At 34.8% G+C, this 20,618-nt stretch overlaps 1 protein-coding gene across 10 annotated transcripts in view; it reads left to right on the top strand.

Annotated features, from left to right (window-relative positions):
- The window catches only part of PTPRK (protein tyrosine phosphatase receptor type K), a 562,492-nt gene that overhangs the window by 326,297 nt on the left and 215,577 nt on the right, over positions 1 to 20,618 (top strand). For all 10 annotated transcript variants that reach the window (XM_043592298.1, XM_043592299.1, XM_043592297.1 and 7 more), the window contains exon 7: positions 3,153 to 3,446. In XM_043592298.1, coding sequence (XP_043448233.1) covers positions 3,153 to 3,446 — 294 coding nt within the window. The remainder of the gene's footprint in view (positions 1 to 3,152; positions 3,447 to 20,618) is intronic.

Genomic DNA, 20,618 nt, shown 5'->3' with positions numbered 1-20,618 from the left:
GAGAGAAAATCCCAAGCAGGCTCTGCACTGTCAGTGTGGAGCCTGTTGTGGGACTTGAACTCACAAACCGTGAGATCATGACCTGAGCTGAAGTCAAGAGTCAGATGTGCAACCGACTGAGCCACCCAAGTGCCCCGAAGTTTCATTTTCTTTTACATGTCATTTGGTTAAAGATAGAAATGATAGAAGAAATATCATGCTTTATTTTTTCACTTGTTTCTAATAACATGTTTTAGCTTTTTCTCTCTTCTTCTCTCCCTTCTGCTCTCTTTCTTTGTTTGCTTCTTATTTTCCACAGCAGTGATGTGCAGGGTTTTGCAGGGTGAGATTTATCATTCAGTATACACTTATTAGTTCAGGTTTCAGAATATTTATAAATTGAGAGATTAACCAAGGTTTGTTATTCGTAATTCATTTGACAAATCACTCCATCATGTTAATATGAGACCTCTTCAGGTTGTTTTTCAGCTGTGATGTGAGTGAAGCATTGAGGGTTTGGGTTAGACCCCCAGTAAGCTGTGAATTTAGCTGCATTTACTACTTAACTTAAATTAGTCAGTATACGAGCCATCTGGAGTGAAAATAAACCTTGCACATGTGAGGCAACTCAGTTTGTTCGCAAAAATACAGACTGCTTCTTAAAATGTGTGCAACATTTAGATAGTCTGCGAAGATATTTGCATTTCTTCTATTATGCTCATTTCTCTATTCAGTTTCATTTCAGTTTAAGGTTTAGAAAATATGTCAACTTTATCTTTCTCTCTGTCTACTAAGACTTCTGTAAACTCAAAATGTAAAAGTCATTTAGTTGGTAAAAGTTTATGATATGAAATGTCTAGCTCTTTCTTTAGCAGATAAATGAAAATCCTGAACTATTTTGGTTTTATTTAAACTTTTTATTTTATGAGTGACTTCTCGAGGGAAGTCGGTTGTGAACATTGGAAGAGTTCGCCCTCTACCCAATTTTGACTCTATATTGTGGGAGCAATTTTTAAACCATGAAGAACAGATGGTGTTAAGAACTACTTTCTCCTGGAAATAGAAATAATTCTACATGTGAAGTTTATGTACCACATACATTATCTTATTTAATTTCATTTTATTTTCACTCGAAACATGAGCATAGTGAAACACGGCTCATGCGTTTCTACTAGTTTGAAAGCCATTGCCATAAAGAGCCATGGTACTGATGGGACTAACTTCATATGCTTCAAGTGATATGGGACAGAAAAAAAGGAAGTTGGTGTTACTCTGTAGACATCTCCACCCCATGTTATTATTTTTTTTTTTTTGCTTTTAAATTTTATCTGAGTATAGCTGACACACAATAGGACCTTAGTTTCAGGTGTACGATGTAGTGATTCAACAGGCCTATACTATGTCTTCTGCTATGCTCACCACAAGTGTAGCTACCCTCTCTTACCACACAACATTATCACACTATGTATCTGTTTTTTTTCTACATCACACTCATTTTAAAATATTGAATTCATTGACTTATTGTTACTGTGCCTCCCTTGCCATATTATCTGAAAAAGCAGTGTATAGAACAGCCTAATAATTACTAGTCATTCAGTAAACATTTGTCATATGAATTTTGGAAGAAAATTACTGACAGTGACTTTAGTTTGCATAGAGATCTAGGCCAGCTAGTCCTATTCCTTATGTTAGGGGTGTTTGTGACTCAGGGGTTCATAAAGTGAAAACTATACTTTTATACTGTTAAGGCTTAAAAGCAGATCTTGGGCTACAGCTGAAAACCCTTGCTTCATTTAAACCTACATCAGAAGGTAAAAACTGAGGTTTGGTTTTTTGTTTTGTTTTGCATTATGTATTATTCCAGGTATGTGTTGCCATTATAATAGAAAATCTACTTTGAAATTGTCTTTTTAAGTCCCTACTATCTACATCTTCTCCAGTCCACCCCTCCTGAGGGAGAAGAGGAACCATTGTGTGGTGACAGTTAAGCGTTTTCCTTCAGGGCAACTGGCTGGCTTCAGGTTGTGACTCTTGGCCCCACATTGGGTATAGAGATTACTTAAAAATAAAATTAAAAAAAAAGTTTTCCTTCATATAATTTACTTTAACTCTTAAAACACACACACACATGCACTTTTAAAACAATATTTGGGCAGTTGTTACCACTTTGCTAAGATTAACACTTTCCTTTAAAGTCTTTTCGCTTCCCTGAGAAGTGGTATTCAAGAGATTCAAAGAAGTCCCACCTGATCACAATGTACTAATTAGAACATCTTCATGACATAGGAGTCCCTGTGGAGAGACCACATGGACAAAGTTAGAGCTGTGGAGTCCTTTATAAAGTCCAGTATCAAATATCAGCTACATCATTGTTAAAGGAACGGGGGGAGCCCAAATTCATCTTTGATCATTTCTATAAGTTCAAACATTTCAGTAATGTTTCCCAAAGGTTCTTTGAAGCAAATATCTTAGCTGTCCAAAAAATTAAATTGTAGTGTACCTTTGACATTTGAGTTTAATGCATGATGCATTGCTTTATCACATGCTACTCCCAAAGGCTAGCGATATGTAGTGACTTGTGATTTGGCCTCGGCGTAAATTTCAATTTCTTACCTTCTGTGGTGGGTGTGTAGAAACAAGTCAGCACTTGGCATCAGCTTCTACTTTCAGCTTTGCTGTTCCTTCCTCTTTATCCCATCTGCAGGAACTCGGCTTTGGTTGAAAAGCAAAGCAAAACCAAAAACACTGCTTTGCCATATTTCATGAATGAAATAAGGAGTTAGAGCAGTTTACATTAATTTGAAGATTTGTAGAGAGGTCTTAGGACCCCAAGAATGTCAAAGATCAACTGTACTCAGTAGCTAATCAGAGCTATCCATCTTTAAATATTTTCCTTTTATTTCCCTTGGTTACTCTGCCTGTACAAGTTTATCTCCTGGGGAGACATGTTTTTAATAAAAAAAATTTGTGGTAAAAAGGGTCATATCCCATCTGTGAAAGTATTTGCTCTTTAGAAGTACAGTTTCCAAATCACTCATGTTCTGGTTTTCCGTAAGTATTTGTTATGTACTCCTAAGTAAATTATTCATTGAGCTTTGAAAGACATTAACATACCCATGTAGTGCCTTCTTTTGGATTTTTAGCTAATTAGATTGCACATTCATCTCTCCTAGAACCACCAAGACCCATTGCTCCACCCCAGCTGCTCGGTGTTGGGCCTACATACTTGCTGATTCAGCTGAATGCCAACTCCATCATTGGGGATGGTCCCATTATCCTGAAAGAAGTGGAGTACCGAATGACGTCAGGATCCTGGACAGAGACGCATGCCGTCAATGCTCCAACTTACAAATTATGGCATTTGGATCCAGATACTGAATATGAGATCCGTGTTCTGCTTACAAGACCTGGTGAAGGTGGAACGGGGCTCCCAGGACCTCCTCTAATCACGAGAACCAAATGTGCAGGTAAGACTGAATAGCACGCCAGTCTGCCCAGTGAAGGAATCTAGCATTAGACATATACTATATGTACAATATTAAACATTCTAATTATTTGCTGCATGATGTAGTCACACTGTTCTAAAAGTTCAATGAATTTGGTAAAGAGTAGCTTTATATCATAATTGGACTGATTTAGAGCCACGTGTTTCTCTACTATTATTCAGTATTATTGTGAATTCATAATCTTTTTTATGTGGCAATTTTGCTCAGCTTGCTTGTATTCAGTCCGACATTTCTGATAGATGCAGGTGTAGGCACTGTTACTACTGAGAGACAGATTTTGCAATTCAAATAAATGCTGAATACCTCTTGGCTATGTAGAAATTGTCTCCCTTGATAATTTGGCTATGGTCATTGCAGAGGCCATTTCTGATAATATAGATTAAAAAGTTACTTTGAACCAGGTCTCGGTGAGATCAATTCTTCTATTCAGCGTGACACACAGTTGTAGAATATACAGAGGCTTGTAATTGCCCTCCCTGTGTCTGAAACAAAGTGGTGGAAATAATAGCATATGGACAAAACACAAAAATGAAAAGTGAAGTAAAAAGTAATATATAAATATACATTCTAATTGTACCATGTTGTTATGATGGGAGAAATTGTTAGCTGTTTATTAAAAGCCACTGAAAAGTTTGTCTAAGTTATTAGAGTGCGTTTTTAGTGTTCTGTTTATTATTGCAAATACTTTAATTTTTAGTTCAGTTGAAAGAGACATTTTTTATCTATCAAACATCATGTTGAAACACCTGCAGAGTTAGCACATGGATCTATGCATCTTGAACATTTAATGATTTAGGTTTTGAAAATTGAAAACTAATACTGTAGAGATCTATGAAAATGTAAATGCCTACAAATGTCTTTTGTTTTCTTGAACATCTGTTTGGCATTTATAGTATTTTTAATTTTAGAATATTTTGGGGCAACTCACCAAGAGAACTGATCTAAAAAGCAAAAGCCAAGCCCATGAAATCACCTGATACACTGCCATCTTTAAATATTTTAAAATTCAGCTCAATTTTTATATATTAATGTCTACATATAAATTTTTATATATTAATATTGAAAGATGCTCACTAACAGGGTGTTTAACTGCTCAATTCTTAGTCTGAGATTTAGACAACAGAGTTTACTCATTTGCGGTTTGGTATTGTACATCAATTCTGTGGTTGAAAAACCACTTGACCTAGAAGACATCGGTTAAGTCTCTATGGCTCAGCCTGAATCACACAATTTGCTTTTTAGATTTTCTGTACAGCTCAGTTTTTTCATTGTAGGCATGTGGCAAATTATTCTCATTATAGTAGGTGGCCTTTCTGAGGGAGAGGCAAGCGGACACTACAACCTCAGGTAGAGAAATAATTTGAAGAGGAGACATTGCGGACACTAAGGAAGTAGCTCACTCTGTCTTCCAAAATGAAATAGCCCATGCTAACATAAAAAGATGGACAATGGAGTTCATTTTACTAAGGATATTGCTTTACTAAGGATATTGCTTCCATATGTTTTCTAGTAAAATTACCTTTCTTTCTACATTTAATCTTTATAAGGTACATACAAATTAAAATAATGAATGGCAATTTACTGTTCTAGAGGTCTTATTTTTGACTTTTTGCTCCCCCAAGTTTTTATTTCAATTCCAGCTAATTAGCATAATAGTAATATTAGTAATAATAGTAATAATACAGCGTAATATTAGTTTCAAGTGTAGAAGTTGGTGATTCATCACGACAAGTGCTCTCCTTAATCCCCATCACCCTTTTAGCCCATCCCTGCATTTACCTCCCCTCTAGTAACCATCAGTTTGTTGTCTAGAGTTAAGTCTGTTTCTTGGTTTGCCTCTCTTCCCCGCCACCCCCCCAACCATGTTCATTTGTTTTGTTTCCTAAATTCCACATATGAATGAAATCCTATGGTATTTGCCTTTCTCTGATTGACCTATTTCGCTTAGCATAATACTCTGTAGCTCCATCCACGTTGTTATAGATGGCAAGATTTCATTCTTTTTTATGGCTGAGTAATATTCCATTATATATACATAATGGATAGATATCTATCTATATCTATATCTAATCTATATATCAATATCTCTCTATCTCTATCTATATATCTCGTATCTTTGTTATCCATTCATAGGTCGATAGACATTTGGGATCTTTCCATAATTTGGCTACTGTTCATAACTTCTTTCTGACTTCTGTGCTCAACCTTCTTTGTTTTAAATATCTCATCTGTTTTAATTTTTAAAAGCTTTCATCAAAGTAGACCATTAAAATTTAGCAGTACCATACAATATGTTGTTAATATAACATGATTTTTGTTTAACTAGGAATTATTTGTCATCAGTCATTGATGTGTGAGCCAATGGAGACTGCAAGTATATGAGATTGTGTTTTAAAGCTAATTATGCTATATTAAGTAGATGAAAACAGCATGTTAATGTGTTTGATTTATCCTTATTGAATGCTTATGTTGAGAGTGAATATTGACTACTATAAGTAAAAATATGACTATAAAGTGCTTTGAGGTATTTTATTTGGAGAATAACCTTATCTGTGTGGGAGGGGATAGAGTAAAAATAACTTACACCCATAGCTTCTTTCAAATTTATAAATGCCTTGACATTTTGGAATTATATTGCTCTTTTTTCCAAATTCTTTATTTGAAAAACATTTAATTTGTGGGCTCTCTGGCATAAAGTGGTGTCAGACTCACTGACACTTGCAGTTTTTCTTCCAAGTGTAGAAAGTTTATTTGTTTTTAAAACTATCTTTCACATGTTTTGAGTCCTTGTCACATGTATTTATTCATTTATTAATGTCCTCAGAAGATGTGTTTGGTGCAGATTTTTATGGTTAAAAAAAAGCACTTAGTTTTCAAGTACATTTGGATTTGAGAGAAACTGATTACTGTTTTATCAGGAATGTCTACTAATCTTGCTCTTTTATTAGAAAAGGAGGGAAATATGTACTGTGTTAATTTTTAAACAATGCCTGAAAAGCAAAAGTTGGATATAATTGATAAATGTTGTGTATCTAAATATGGGGTCAGTGTTGATTGAATGTATGATGTCTGTCTACATCTCTTCTTCAAGATCCAAACTCCTTTCTCCAAGTTTAAGATCTCTGAGCCTTAACCAGCACCTCCACTGGCCTCAGCCTGGTATCCTGTAACACAAAATAGAACACAGCTTATGCTAACTGTGATATTAGCTGGTATTTAGTAATGATTTCAGAAGCCTACACTTTTTCATAATCCGGGGATATAATTCTTTGGAAACTCCAAAAATAACCTTTGGAAACGTTCCCATTTCATTCTGTTAATTTGTGTAAGCTCTGAATACTGATTCTACTTCCCATTTTAGTAAAGACTGGGAGAGTGCCACACTGTAGTTGCAGCGTTAATATCATATGGTTGAATCAATGCTAATTACTATGATATAGCTATTTTAATACACCTTGCATATTGGCAACCAGGAAGCCTTAAAAATAAGTATAAAAACTTCTCTGCTCTTTATTTGTGTCTGATATAAATTTCATATGAAATTCTTACAGATAACAAAGGAATGATGATTATTTTCTGCCTCTTAGAAATTCTTAGTTTGTTTTGGTGTATCATAGAGGAACAATTTTTGACCACTAAGTACCCAAAGAGTAAATTAGTTACTATTTACTATGTTAAATATACCATTTTAATATATTTAAGTCATTGAAATTTTATTTCTGGCAGTAGTAAATTTTATTTTCTTGGCAGAAATCTGTCAATAAATAATTTTACAAGTTAATTAGGTGGTTTTATTTGTGTGTATTAATGAGTAAATTTTATATTTTAAAATGCAAATTTAGATTTTCATAGTTAAATATTGGTTATTATTGCTTTATAATCAGCATACAGAGTGACTGTATCATGATACTTTATTTTCAGACTTGTGAGTTAGATATATTATTTTCCCAAGTTTTTAGCTGGTGAATCTAAGACTCAGGAAAAAGAAAACAAAACAATGACTGGTCCAGTGTCAGACAGCTGGGCACCTCGGACTCAAAACACATTTTCTGGTGCTTGAAAAGCCTGAATTCCTTTCCCTTTCTCTTAGTATGGGTGATTTCTTTCCCCTTTCAGAGGATTATGGCATGAAAGTCTAACAGGTAAAATCTGAAAGGGATGTAGATTTTTAAAAATAGTATATGCATGGCTAACTTACTCCCTGAGAAGCATGGCTTAATGTTTGCAACTTCACTTTTATTGAAAGCACACTTAATGAGTGTGCTTAACACTGAAATTTATGCTGCGTTTTAAATGTTTTAAGCAGTTAAAGAAGTGTAAAACAATGTTTTAATTTTTCCCTTTCTGAATATGTCCTGCCTAGTTGCCAAAGCTGTTTTTTGTTTTCTTCCTAAAGTGCATTTAAATCATTTGGTAAGTGCAGTTACCTGCTTCAGGGTCTCTCATGTTAGGAGAGGTGATAATTACAGCCTCTGGTGACTATAGCCACCCACGCCTGCCTCATGCTTCTCTGTGCACCTGAGGGGTATGATTATTTCACTGTTAGCTTACATCCTGACCCATGTTGTTGTTCACATAATGCTTCTTCAGGCATTTTATGAATTTAAAAAAAAAAGGTATAAATGTGAACTTGTTTTAAATGGGACGCAATTCAAAACTCCATTGAACAATCAAAGAAAGTATGCTTGTTTTTTCTGTGTGTCAATTTCCTCTGGGTATACCATCTGGTAGAGAAGCTAAGAAAATACAGTTTCTTTTTCTCTTATTAAATGGAAATAAAATACACCATCATCAGAAATTGTCTTCATCGCATGCCTTGGCAATTGCATGTTAAAATTGCTCTTTTAAATTGCCTTCTGCTTCTGGGTAACCCATTGTAGCACTGTTTTATGATTAACTGACATTTTAGCAGTATCTCCCTTATAGGGAAGGTCAAGAGTTCAGAGTGTCCAGAGTGTAATAAATTTACGCAGTTGGGAAAACTACTCTTTATTCTTACATTCTAGTTCAATGCTCTTGACAATTTTTAGTGAAACGTGTAGATCTATGAAGCATTGACAAAGAGAGTGTGTTATTTTAAACATAACATTTACTAAAAATGCATTTTTTCTCTCATATATCCAAAATGGGAGACAAAACAATACAAAATGAAACAATGCTCAGGCATATACCAGAAACCACAAGGTGAGGAATTAAATTTTGGCCTTTTGGCTATACCTTCATCAGCAAAATGGAACCATATATTGATTTTTACTGTGGTCTAAGATAGTTATCAATCACAAAGACTAGTTATCATTGAAACTCAGCCTTGAGGTTAAAACAAAATAAACAACTCAGTAAGAATTGGTGTGGTTTGACAGTGTAAGGATACTATTTGATTCAATTTGAAGGCTTGTTTTAAATTTTTTAAAAGTGCATTAATTTCTAAAATATATTTATGCAGCTTTGTTTTTGAGCAAGAATTTTAAAAGGCAATGGTATTAATATTGAGGTAAAAACACTAAAGATAAAAAGCCAAAGGAAAGGATTAGAGAGCAATTTTTCAATTTTCTGAAAAATCCAGGAGTAATTTTTTTTTAAAAATTGAAGTATAATTGATATATAACATTGTATTAATTTCAGTAGTACAATATAAAGACATTTCTATATATTGTAAAATGGTAACCACAGGAAGTCTAGTAACCACACATCAATGTACAGTTACAATTTTTTTCTTATGATGAGAACTTTCAAGATCTACTCTCTTAAGCAACTTTCAAATATGTAGTACAATATTATGTACTATAGTCACGAAGGTAAACATTACATCCTCATGATTTATTTATATCATACCTATATAAGTTTGTACCTGTTGGTCTCCTTCACCCATACCCACCCTACTACCTACCTCCCCTCCGGCAACCATCAGTCTGTTCTCTATATTTAAGAGTTTTGCTTTGTTTTGTTCTGTTCATTTGACTTACTTTTTAGATTCCGCATATAAGTGAAATCATATGGTATTTGTTTTTGCCTGTTTGACATATTTCACTTAGCATAATACCCTCAAGTTCTGTCCTTGTTGTTGTGAATGGCAAAATTTCATTCTTTTTATGGCTGAGTGGTATCCGTGTGTGTGTGTGTGTGTGTGTGTGTGTGTGTGTGTGTGTGTGTACACACCACGATTTCTTTATCCATTCATCCATCAGTGGACACGGGTTGTTTCCATATCCTGGCTACTGTAAATAATGTTGAGTGAACATAAGGGTTCCTGTATAGTTTTGAACTAGTGGTTTTTCTTTTCTTTGGATAAATACCCAGAAGTGGAATTGCTGGATCATATGATAGTTCGATGTTTAACATTTTGATGAACTTTCATACGGTTTCCTGCAGTGACTGCATCAATTTACATTCCCTTCAAGGGCATACAAGTGCTCCCTTTTCTCCACATCTTCACCAACACTTGTTATTTCTTGCCTAAAATACTTTTTTTTTTAGATTTCTTTCTTTTCAGTGCATAACAACTTGATTTCCTTTTCAGATTTTGTAGAGGATATTTCAGTTGGAAAGACATGTGTTTATTCAGACAAACGTTTATTGGCTTCTTTCTTTGTTAACAGCACTGAGTTAAGTACTAGGTCTTTACAAGCAGTGTCTTGCACTGAAGTCCCTAGTAGTCTCGAGGAACAGACCTACAAAGAGTAAAATACCAAGTGATAGGAATTCAGAAACTTTTTTTTCCCCAAAGGAGTGCTTAAGAGAAGCTGTTGCCAGGAAAGGAAGGCTTTAAAACTGGATCTCAATAATTGGCTTTGCATTTTTAAGGCAGAAAAAAATTTAAAAAAATAGAATTAAAGACAGAGGAAACCTATGTTTAACCAAGTTGTAAACACTGTTGATGTTTCTTGGGTTCTGAAAATAAGATAGAGCATTGGCTAACTCTGGACTGTGCTAGAACCCAGGCTGCCGGTGGCATGTGGCCAGATCTGAGATGATCCAGACTGCTATCCTATTGTTTTTAAGAAGAAGACTGACATTCTTAGATTTGGTTTCAGAAAGATTATTCCATTTCTGTGGAAAATAAGTTAGAGCTAAGGAAAGACTGGAGGCAGAGAGACCACGAAAACATGCTTATAATAATAAAAAAAATAACCTTGGCCATATTTTCTGTACATCATGTCTCTCATCTTAGATCAGAAAGAGGAAATCTATAAATTTGTGGATAATATTGTCATTCTTGATAATCAAGGAAGTTCCTTTTATTAAAGGGATTTTAATAACATTTTATAGGTGATGTAACTTCATTATTAGATTCACTTTTCTTTTTCAAATAAGTGGGTTGTGCAATGTTATTAAAATGCGTGCAAATTCCATGGCATAACACATTATTTTAGAGGACAAAATTATAAAAGATTACAAAAAAGTTCAAGAGCTACAGTGTATTTGATGGAGTATTGATTTATTTCATAAATCTCATTAGGGTCAAATTTGTATACATTGCCACACTTAAGACTACAGAAGATACAACATTAATAAGACAGGATTCCTACTCCTAAGGAACTGAAAATCTAGTGTTAGACCCATAGTAATGACAAGAATGTAGTAAGTGATATAATAGAAATATAAAGTACTTTGGAAATCCAGGGTCGAGAGGGATAACTTCTGACCAAAAAATATTTTTTTTCCAAGCAATATGTTTGAAAACAATATCAACTTATCTTTTCTAAACTGAGCCGGATTAATACTTGTGATGAATGAACCTGTAACCATACTTATCCCTAATTCTGTAACTGTGGAATGACATATAAAACAAGGTGCAGCCAATAGCCATCATATGGCTGATTGGTCTTCTCTTTCTCCTCTACCAACACATAGGGAAACTATATGCACAGATGGAAGTATTAAATGGGAAATAGAAGTCACACCCTGATTAAATCATCAAAGTAATTTGGTTCTTTTGAATTATCTGGGACCCATGGATTATAGAAATGTGATTATAAATTTCTATGAAGCATATATACTACAAATTTCCAAGAGAGAAGGAGGGAGAGAAAGAGAGATTTATAATGTAATCAACTTCTGTTAACTCTTCCAATGGTCTATAATACTAGGAACTCCCAACATAAGGGTCATAGAACTTGAACAACTATGAAATCATCTTTTCTACTACCTCTCTTATTTTTTACCTCAGGCACTGGATGTACAGTTAACCATACGTACATGTCCTTATAGGGCACGTCATTCGTAGCTGTATAATTAACCAAATAGAGCTACATTGCTTTCAGCTTAAAATTGTCTTCTTTTGACTTGCTTTGTTGCTAGAAAGCATTTGGTAACCAGTGAAAATGACACTTTTTATTTATCCATAGTACTTTACCACATGCTGAGTCTGTTAACTGTATCATTAAGTACTCTTTTTATTGGCTTCATTTGTTTTTATTGAATTTTGCATAGTACAATAAAGCTGACAGGTGGAAATGATTTAAATAACAGCGTCAATCCCATTAAATGTCCTGGATTTCCTCTCCAGCCCCAGGTCTTTTATTTGATATCAGGAAGTAGAAATAAAAATAAAATGATATATTAATAATGTCTTAAATGATAATAACACAAGAGGGTCTGGAAAGGAATATGACCTAGGTAGAATTAAAAAAAAAAAAAACTATGGATCCAGATAAACACTAAGGGATCTGTTAATTATGAAGACGGGTACCAGAACTCAGCCTGTAGAGCCTCAGATCTCTCTTGGATGGTTCGACTGGTGCATTGACTTGTCCTTGATATTCTTCATTTTTACACAGAGAATCTCCCTCCACCTTCATTTATCACTTCCTGTTTACTTCCTTATTTGAATAATCATTTATTTTCTTTGCTTTGGAATAAGGAAGAAAACTCTTAAATCAGGCTCTGGCCCCCCCAAAAAAATGCAGTCACATTTTCTAGGGCAGGGTTGGGGAGTAGTATGGGCTTCGTGATTATTTTGGAACTCACTTATCCAGACTCACCCTAGTTATAATTAGTGTTTTTGGAGAGTGTTGGTCACTCTGTACAATTTCTTGTATAAAAAAGTGACTTTATAAAGATGTACCTCGTTATTTTCATCATTTAACTTGACTCTTAACTAAATCTGAAGATGGGGTCATCATCTTAGGATCTCATTTCCTGGTCTTCACGGTCTTCCTACCAGATGTGGCCTTATTATAGCGAATAATTGCTGTAGTGATGCTCCTCCATGCTCTTTCCTCTCCAGCAGCCTGTATATAAACAGCAGAGGGGAAAAAGCATATTCAAAGGAAAGAGATAATGAGTGAATTCTAATCTCAAGTGTTGTAAGTTACATTATACTTTGGGAACCCAGTAAAAAATGAACTCCAAAGGGCCAAAATTCATGCCTTTCATGTCACCCTAAGCAAGATCTGTGCAAATTCAGTTGTCACTCCATATGATATGGCCTAGAAATCATTGAGTGATGTCCCTTTTAATTGTCTTAGCCAAATCATATGGGTAAAGTTTGAGTTTAAATGACTCATCTGTCATTCCTTGGCTTTGTTACTATTTCCCACCACTACATAGTCCTTCACAATAAAGAAGAATAATCATTCATAAAAACGTTTATTTTTACCTGTTACTTTACTTCTAAGTAGGTACTGTATTCTGTCATGTTATATCCAACCCTCAAAATTTGCATACATCATATATTAATGTATATTTTATTATCAAAACAATATATATAGTAGTTTCCCCTTTTAACAGTAATTAATTTTTTTACCAATTATTAGGTATTTCTTTAAGTCAAGAGCATCTGAAATACTTGCTCAAGACTCAGGGTAACATCTATTGGAAATCATAATATACAGATTTTCTAGAAGTTTTTCTTCTCTATGATAGAGCTTACAGGTGAATAAAGGAATAGGTATCTGGTATTGAAATGTAAATGGCAGTAGTCTTTGAAAAGTTTTAATTAGGTACTTTATTAAATTTAACTCCTTTTCCCATTCAGTAAATTATAAGAATATAGGAAATTTAAGAAAATGTTTTAAAGTTTCAATTTCCCCAATACTAAACAATATTGCCTTAAGCTGTCATTCATCTTACCACCTTTATATATTGGTATTTTATATTTTATTTTTTATTATTATTTTAAGTAGGATCCATGCCCACCATGGAGCCCAACGTGGGTCTTGAACTCACGACCCTTTGATCAATACCCTGAGATCAAGACCTGAGCTTAACCGACTGAACCACCCAGGCACCCCTATATGATGGCATTTTAAAGCACAATGCTTTGGGGAAAAGGCTAATGTAACTGAAAAAAGAAGCTGGTATATTGATGCATTTTTGTGAATTTGGACAAGTATATTGGAACTTGCTCTGTAATTTAAGAACTGCAAAATGAAGACGACAGTAGCTATTCTCTCGCCAGGTATGCCATCATGAAGCACAATAGTGCTGTAGAGTATGAAGCTTTGTCCTTTTTAAACCAAGGCAATCTAGCTAAATCAGATTATTAACATAGACTCTCTGATGGGTTGGGCCAGTGGTTTTGTTTTTCTTGATGATTTAGTGAATGAGCTTTGAACCCCTACCAGGCACTATGGGAGAGCTAGACATAAGGTAGTGAAGAGAAGACAACGTTTCCCATTTGTCTTGTTTTTAGAAGCAAAATTACCAGATAATTTGCTGAACATGTAGATCTCCTTCTAACAAATGACAGGATGTGGAAACCGACTCTTTCTATTCAGTTTCACTTCAGTGCAGTCCTTTGTTTTCCCCCTATGTTTCCACCTCACATTAAATCCATCAGAATACAGAGTTCTCCTTGTTGCTGGAAACAACTGTGAGCAAAGGATTTCCCAGAATCCTCCTTCCAGCTGGATCAGATAATCCTTTAACTTCTGTCCCCTCTTCACTACTGGCTTACTCTTCACCGAGGGAAAAACTCATTTTTAATAAAGGCTAAGTTCTGTCAGTGAACCGGTTACTTTTGGAAAAGGTCGGCTCATTGAATCAAATTAATATTTGATTTTCCAGCTTACTTGAACTAATTTAGGTTTTCTCTGAAAATTTTGCGATCAATTTTAGCAATTTGGACACTACGTTAAAAATTACATTTCTGAGGAATACTGAAAAGCAGAATCATTGTTCCAGATTCCCCATTTTCTTCTCTGCTGAATTCTGCAGCATATGTGTGTGTGTGTGTGTATGTGTGTGTGTGTGTGTGTGTGTGTGTGTGTGTGTGTGTGTGATGAATGTGTCTGCTTTCTTCAAAACAACCAGCTCCACCCTACTTAGAGGGAAAAAATGTGTCAGGGGTGCACTAACTATCCCTAAGCTTATGTTTTTGGAGATCCCTTGCTGGAAGTCCCAGATTTTGTAAAGACTTCATTAGAATTCATACGCCCAAATTGTTTTTATAAATTATACATAACAAAGCATTACACGAAATTTTGCAAATAGAATTTTTTTCAAAAAACACTTATAATACTACAATATTTATACAACTATTGTCATTTTTGTTAGTGCCATATTATTTTTCTCTATGCCTGAGTTTTTTCTTTAAGTTGTAAGTCGAAGATATATAGTTTTACATTCTGCTTATTTTACTTGTCATCAGTTAACTCATTTCTTGTCATTCTGTAGGACATTCTATTTTTAATGATTGCTTAATATTCTATTGGATCTATGTACTAGAATATATTTAACCACTCTTATTCCTGAAAATTTTGACTTCAACAATTGGCTATTGTAAATGCTGCAATAAGAATTTTTATACATAGCTTTCTTCTACATGGCTGAAAAAGTTTTGACACATACTTTCCAATTACTCTGCAAGTATTGTATCAATGCACTTCACTGGCAGCTGCAGGGGCGCACAGGCAGCCATGAAGTTTTAGAGCGAGAAAGAATTTTATAGGAGGTGTCTGGGTGGTTAAGTCGGGTAAGAGGCTCATTGTTGATTTCAGCTCAGGTCATGATCTCACAGTTAATGGGATTGAGCCTTGCATCAGGCTCCACGCTGATCATGGAGTCTGCTTGAGATTCTCTCCCTCTCTCTTAGCCTGCCTCTCTCTCTGTCTCTCTCTCTCTCAAAAAAAATAATAAAGAAGAAAGTATTAAGAAAGTACTTTAGACTTAATCAAGTCCAATGTCCCATTTAATACCATTCTGTACGCTTGCATACAGTAGTGAAGTGATTTCATCAAGTTCAAAAAGCTGTTTGATGAGAAAACCAAGACTATCATTCACATTGCACTTGTTTGCTTTTATATGATTATCTCCTATATCCCAGGCACTGCCTTAGGTGTTGGATAGTCTAAGACAAAGACTTCACTATGTAACCTTTCAAAGTCTAAGGAATCGTGGTCATAATATTTCAGATTCAGAACTTACTAGGCATCAGGCACTAGTACAAACTCATGGCTACAAATCCAGACTGCCTGAGTGAATTTCTGTGTGATGCTGCCTGGAGAGGTTAGAAGATGAGAATGTAGGTACATAATTAGACCGATAAGTAGTGTAATAGATGTGCTTTTAGACTCTCTGGGAGCACAAAAGATCCTTGAAGTATAAGTAGAATTTCATCAGGCAGCAGATTATGAGAATTAGCAGTTATGAGTTAAAGTTTGTGAGTCAGGAAAATGTAGATTGAAAGCTGGCTCTAATAATTACTACTGGGCAAGTAACTTAAATCTCTCTAATGTTTCATACTGTCATCCGTAAAATCATGACCAATAATTGAACTTGCCCAATTTGATATTTGTGAGATAATCAGTGATGTGCTAAGGCAGAGGATTGATGGTTACATTTTTAGGAATTTTACCAGTTGTTAAAATGATTATTGAAAATTAAATTATATAAACTTCAAATTATACTAATTATATTTTGAGTGAAAATAATGTATACTCAAAGCTTCCTAATTATTTTTACATATTGCACCATTATCTATGTTATTTATGTCTATTTTATCTGTATGTTGGAGATAAATACGATGATGCACTAATGTTTATTTCCTCCAATTTGGTCTTGGGAAGCTTAAAACTGTAGTCAGAGTATTACAGCATATTTGCAAATGCAACAAATCGGGTGTTTTGGTTTTGTTTTTTTTTCCCCTCATCACCTTCTCTAATTTTGGAGAGCCAAAAACATGCCAAAAATGTTAAATAGTTTTGCACACCACTAGAAATAATGCATGGAAAATGCTTATCTAGCACATAAGAAGATCACAATAAATATTAACCATTACTACATTACAAGCCATTTCACTGAAAATAGCTCTTCTGTGATATTTTAAAAATTATAATTTGCATAAAATCTGCAGGAATTATGTGGTGAGTACCCATATATCTACCACTATAATTTACCTTTTGCTATATTTACTATACCACATATCAATCCACCTATTTTTTTATTTGTCCATCAATCCATTTTAATTTTTTAAACTAATACATTAAAATATTTTGTTGTAGGGAGTGATTTTTAAAAGAACACTTAATTTTAATTTTTTTTATTAACATGTTTAGGATGATTCGGGTTTTTTTTAGAAATATTTCTCTAGTGGTGGTTTAGGAAAAGGACTGAAAGGAGATTTCAGGGAGATTAAAAGGCTGTTACATCAGTGTAAGGAAAAATTGATCAGTGCCTAAACTGAAGCAGTGGAGATAAGATTTCCAATGAGGAGGCACAGTTGAAAGAGATTTGAGACGTTGCAATCAGTCACATTTTGTGATACACTGGAAGTGAATTCTGGCTTGGAAAATAAAGTATAGTAACAGGTCTTAACTTGAAAATGTTAAACCTCCGGGAAAGTTTTAGAAGAAAAGTCACTATGTTTAGTTTTCACAATGAGATATTGGGTAGGCAGTTACATTCATGGGTCTAGAGATGAGTAGAGAAGGTAGAGAGCACGATATAGATTTGGGTGTCCTTACCCTTTCATTGATGGTGTTGGGAGTCATGGGGATACTTTTCTTGAATTAGAAACTCAAGTATATTTTATTCAATCACATTTAACAAATTATGCTTTTGGGGGGGGTGCGGAATATATTATATACATTCGTATCTTATTGCATGAACTGTCCAGATTACTCAAACTGTTAATGCTTTTACAAAGAACCAGTTTTAAAGTATACAGCATTTTATATTTGCAAATACATTAAGCTTGTGCAGTGTGTGCTTTTTAAAGACCGATTAGGGGCGCCTGGGTGGCGCAGTCGGTTAAGCGTCCGACTTCAGCCAGGTCACGATCTCGTGGTCCGGGAGTTCGAGCCCCGCGTCAGGCTCTGGGCTGATGGCTCGGAGCCTGGAGCCTGTTTCCGATTCTGTGTCTCCCTCTCTCTCTGCCCCTCCCCCGTTCATGCTCTGTCTCTCTCTGTCCCAAAAATAAATAAACGTTGAAAAAAAAAATTAAAAAAAAAATAAAGTCCGATTAGTTTGTCTAATTGTGACATCCATAGGTGCATTTTAAGTATTCCCCTTAACAGGCAGCTCAGTTTATTATTAATTATTATGCCAAGGCAGAATCAAAATGTGGTTTAGTGTTGGTTTTCACCGGCTGATTGTGGGCAAACTTGCAAATAAACAAATGTCTATCTTCCTTCTGACTTTTTGTCGTGCCTCAACTCAAAGATTCATGGTACTCTTCTGCAGAATGTATGCTCTTCAGGTGCCCCTATACCATGGACAGGAGAGGGTCATGTGTCCCAGGGATTAACAGCAGTGCTAGCCTGCACATTCTTTGTGATGCTAGTATGGGACAGTGTTGTAGAGATCTTTTACTGGCATTTTCAGTTATAACAACTTACTGTTTTCAGCATTGTATCAAATTCTACACTTGATTTTAAAAATGAGCTAAAGTAATTAATCTGTTTGCTTAAAACTTTTAAATCAGCAGCCTCTGTAGGACAAACGTAACTATCAAGACTTTCCAGGGATTTTCACCAGAGTGGGGGAATCAAGCACCTGTTTCAGGGAAGAACAGAAATTAAGTGTTTCTACTCTGTCAGATTTTAGTGGAATGTTCTTATAAACTAAAAAGTAGGTCAGCAAGATTGAGTCTGTATTATAAAACAGCAGTACAAATATCATCTTAAGGAAATGAGTCCACAATTGCCTATTATTTAAATAAAAACAGCGAATCTTTAGTGATTCATTCCTTAAATGATTCGTTAGTCTTTGAGTATAATGCTAGTTGTATGGGCTAGTGAAGTTTGATTTCTACTTTTTTAGCTCACCACTTTTTTTTTTTTTTAGTTCACTTTGAGAGAGACAGAGACAGAGGGAGGGAGGGAGGGGCAGAGAGCAAGGGAGAGAGAGAATTTCAAGCGGGCTCTGCACTGCCAGCACAGAGCCCTATGCGGGGCTCGAACTCACAAAAATTGTGAGATCATGACCTGAGCCAAAATCGAGTCAGATGCTTAACTGACTGAGCCACCCAGGTGCCCCAGCTCACCACTTTTTCTTTCAGTTATAATATTTTTATAATTATCATTTTGTAAATAATCAGCAAGCCCTTTTTAAAGACATGTTTAGTCTAATCAGTTATTTAGTTGTGTGCAAGTTTAGCAAAAAGATTTTCAAAATACATTCTAAATTGGTTGATCAATTCCTTTATTATATTTTAACAAGATGAATTAGTATCGCCTCTAATATGAAATTGGCTATGAGAGAAAGTGTCAGATTTGGAAGTCTGCTAAGCTCCTGGAAATATGTTTTGACAGAAATATGTATGCATATATTTGTGATAGTAAAGTTAAAACTGGATGATATTACTCTTAAATTAAAAATCAAAAATCGATCCGATGAAGAAGTTTTTAGAGTTAGAAATATTCTTTCATATCTATTGTTACAGGCCTTTAATTTACCAGTCATCAAAATTCTGAAAAATAGAGGAAAAAAACGTGTGCCTCTTTTAGCAGAACATTGGAATGGAGCTACTCCTATATTACAGATAGTACATGATATTTTAATCTTCATGGGGCTAATAAAGCATTTGTTATATTGTGTTTTTTAGCAAGAAATAGTGCATAGGTCTTCAGTTAAAAAAATGTATTTCAGCTTGGACAGGTGGTATTTAAGGAGTTTAGAGTGAGAAATGGCTTGGCAGTATAACAAGGCACATTACAAGTGCCTACCTTCAAAGGAAAGAAAAAGAGAGACATTTTCCATTACTACCTACTGTTAAGGTGCTTGAATTATCCCCTAAACAACCTCATGCTTGTGGCAATAATCATGCACTGTCATTTTTTTTTTTTGGTACTAATATGAAAGTGCAATTCAGTCTTCCTGACAAATACTGCATCACTTTTGGCTTGGCAAATTTTTGTCACTCAAACCAGTTGATGTGTAAGTAGGATGTGACATGCTGGCTGAAATGACTTTGGATTAACTGTATTGAGGAAAGTAAAATTTTACTTATGGTGTTATTTTTCTATTCCCCTTTCCTTCTCTCCCGAACCCACTCTGCCCTCACTCTTGCCCTGAGTTTAGATTCATCCTACTTCCTTGTTCTTTTATAAGCTATGTCATTATGCCAAGGAAATGTCTTATAGTGAGACTGAAGGAAAGTTTTCTTACAAGTGTGTATGTCGTTTGCTTCTTTATTTTCTCAATTATGTGTGTACCTGTGTCCATCACACCGATGTACAGTCTAAAGGATTTGCAAAATTTTTGCTTGCTTTATGAGGGCTCTTTTCCCAAAAAGGCCTAGGGTACAGTTTCTATAACCCTAGCCTCTTTAAACTCATTCAGAATCTGTCAGTTGGGGTGAAATACGAACATTATGCCTTTTTGCTTTTATAATTTTATAGTTATGAGCTTTATTCTTCTGAAATGTCCTTTACAGTCATGGGTAGTGCAGATGTATTTTTAATTTTTTCTTCTTTAATTGTTACATCTATATATTCTCATGGAGTGAAGGTTTATTACATTGAAATAAACTTCTCATGAAAGGCTTATTAAATTATTTCTTTAAAAGATGACACATGAATTCTCAGAGCTAACTCCCAATGAGGTACTCCTGAGAAAGAGGTCATTTCTCTGGTAACCTAATATGTCTTGTAAGGTCTGTTTGTGTTTTAATTTTTTTAATTTATTTTTTTATTTATTTTGGGAGAGGGGGGCGGGGAGGCAGAGAAATAGAGAGACACACAGAATCCCAAG

This window comes from Prionailurus bengalensis, chromosome B2 (assembly GCF_016509475.1).
Source record: "Prionailurus bengalensis isolate Pbe53 chromosome B2, Fcat_Pben_1.1_paternal_pri, whole genome shotgun sequence".
Lineage (NCBI taxonomy): Eukaryota > Metazoa > Chordata > Mammalia > Carnivora > Felidae > Prionailurus > Prionailurus bengalensis.
Note: the sequence above shows the minus strand (reverse complement) of the source record. Positions and strands in the feature narration are given on the sequence as shown.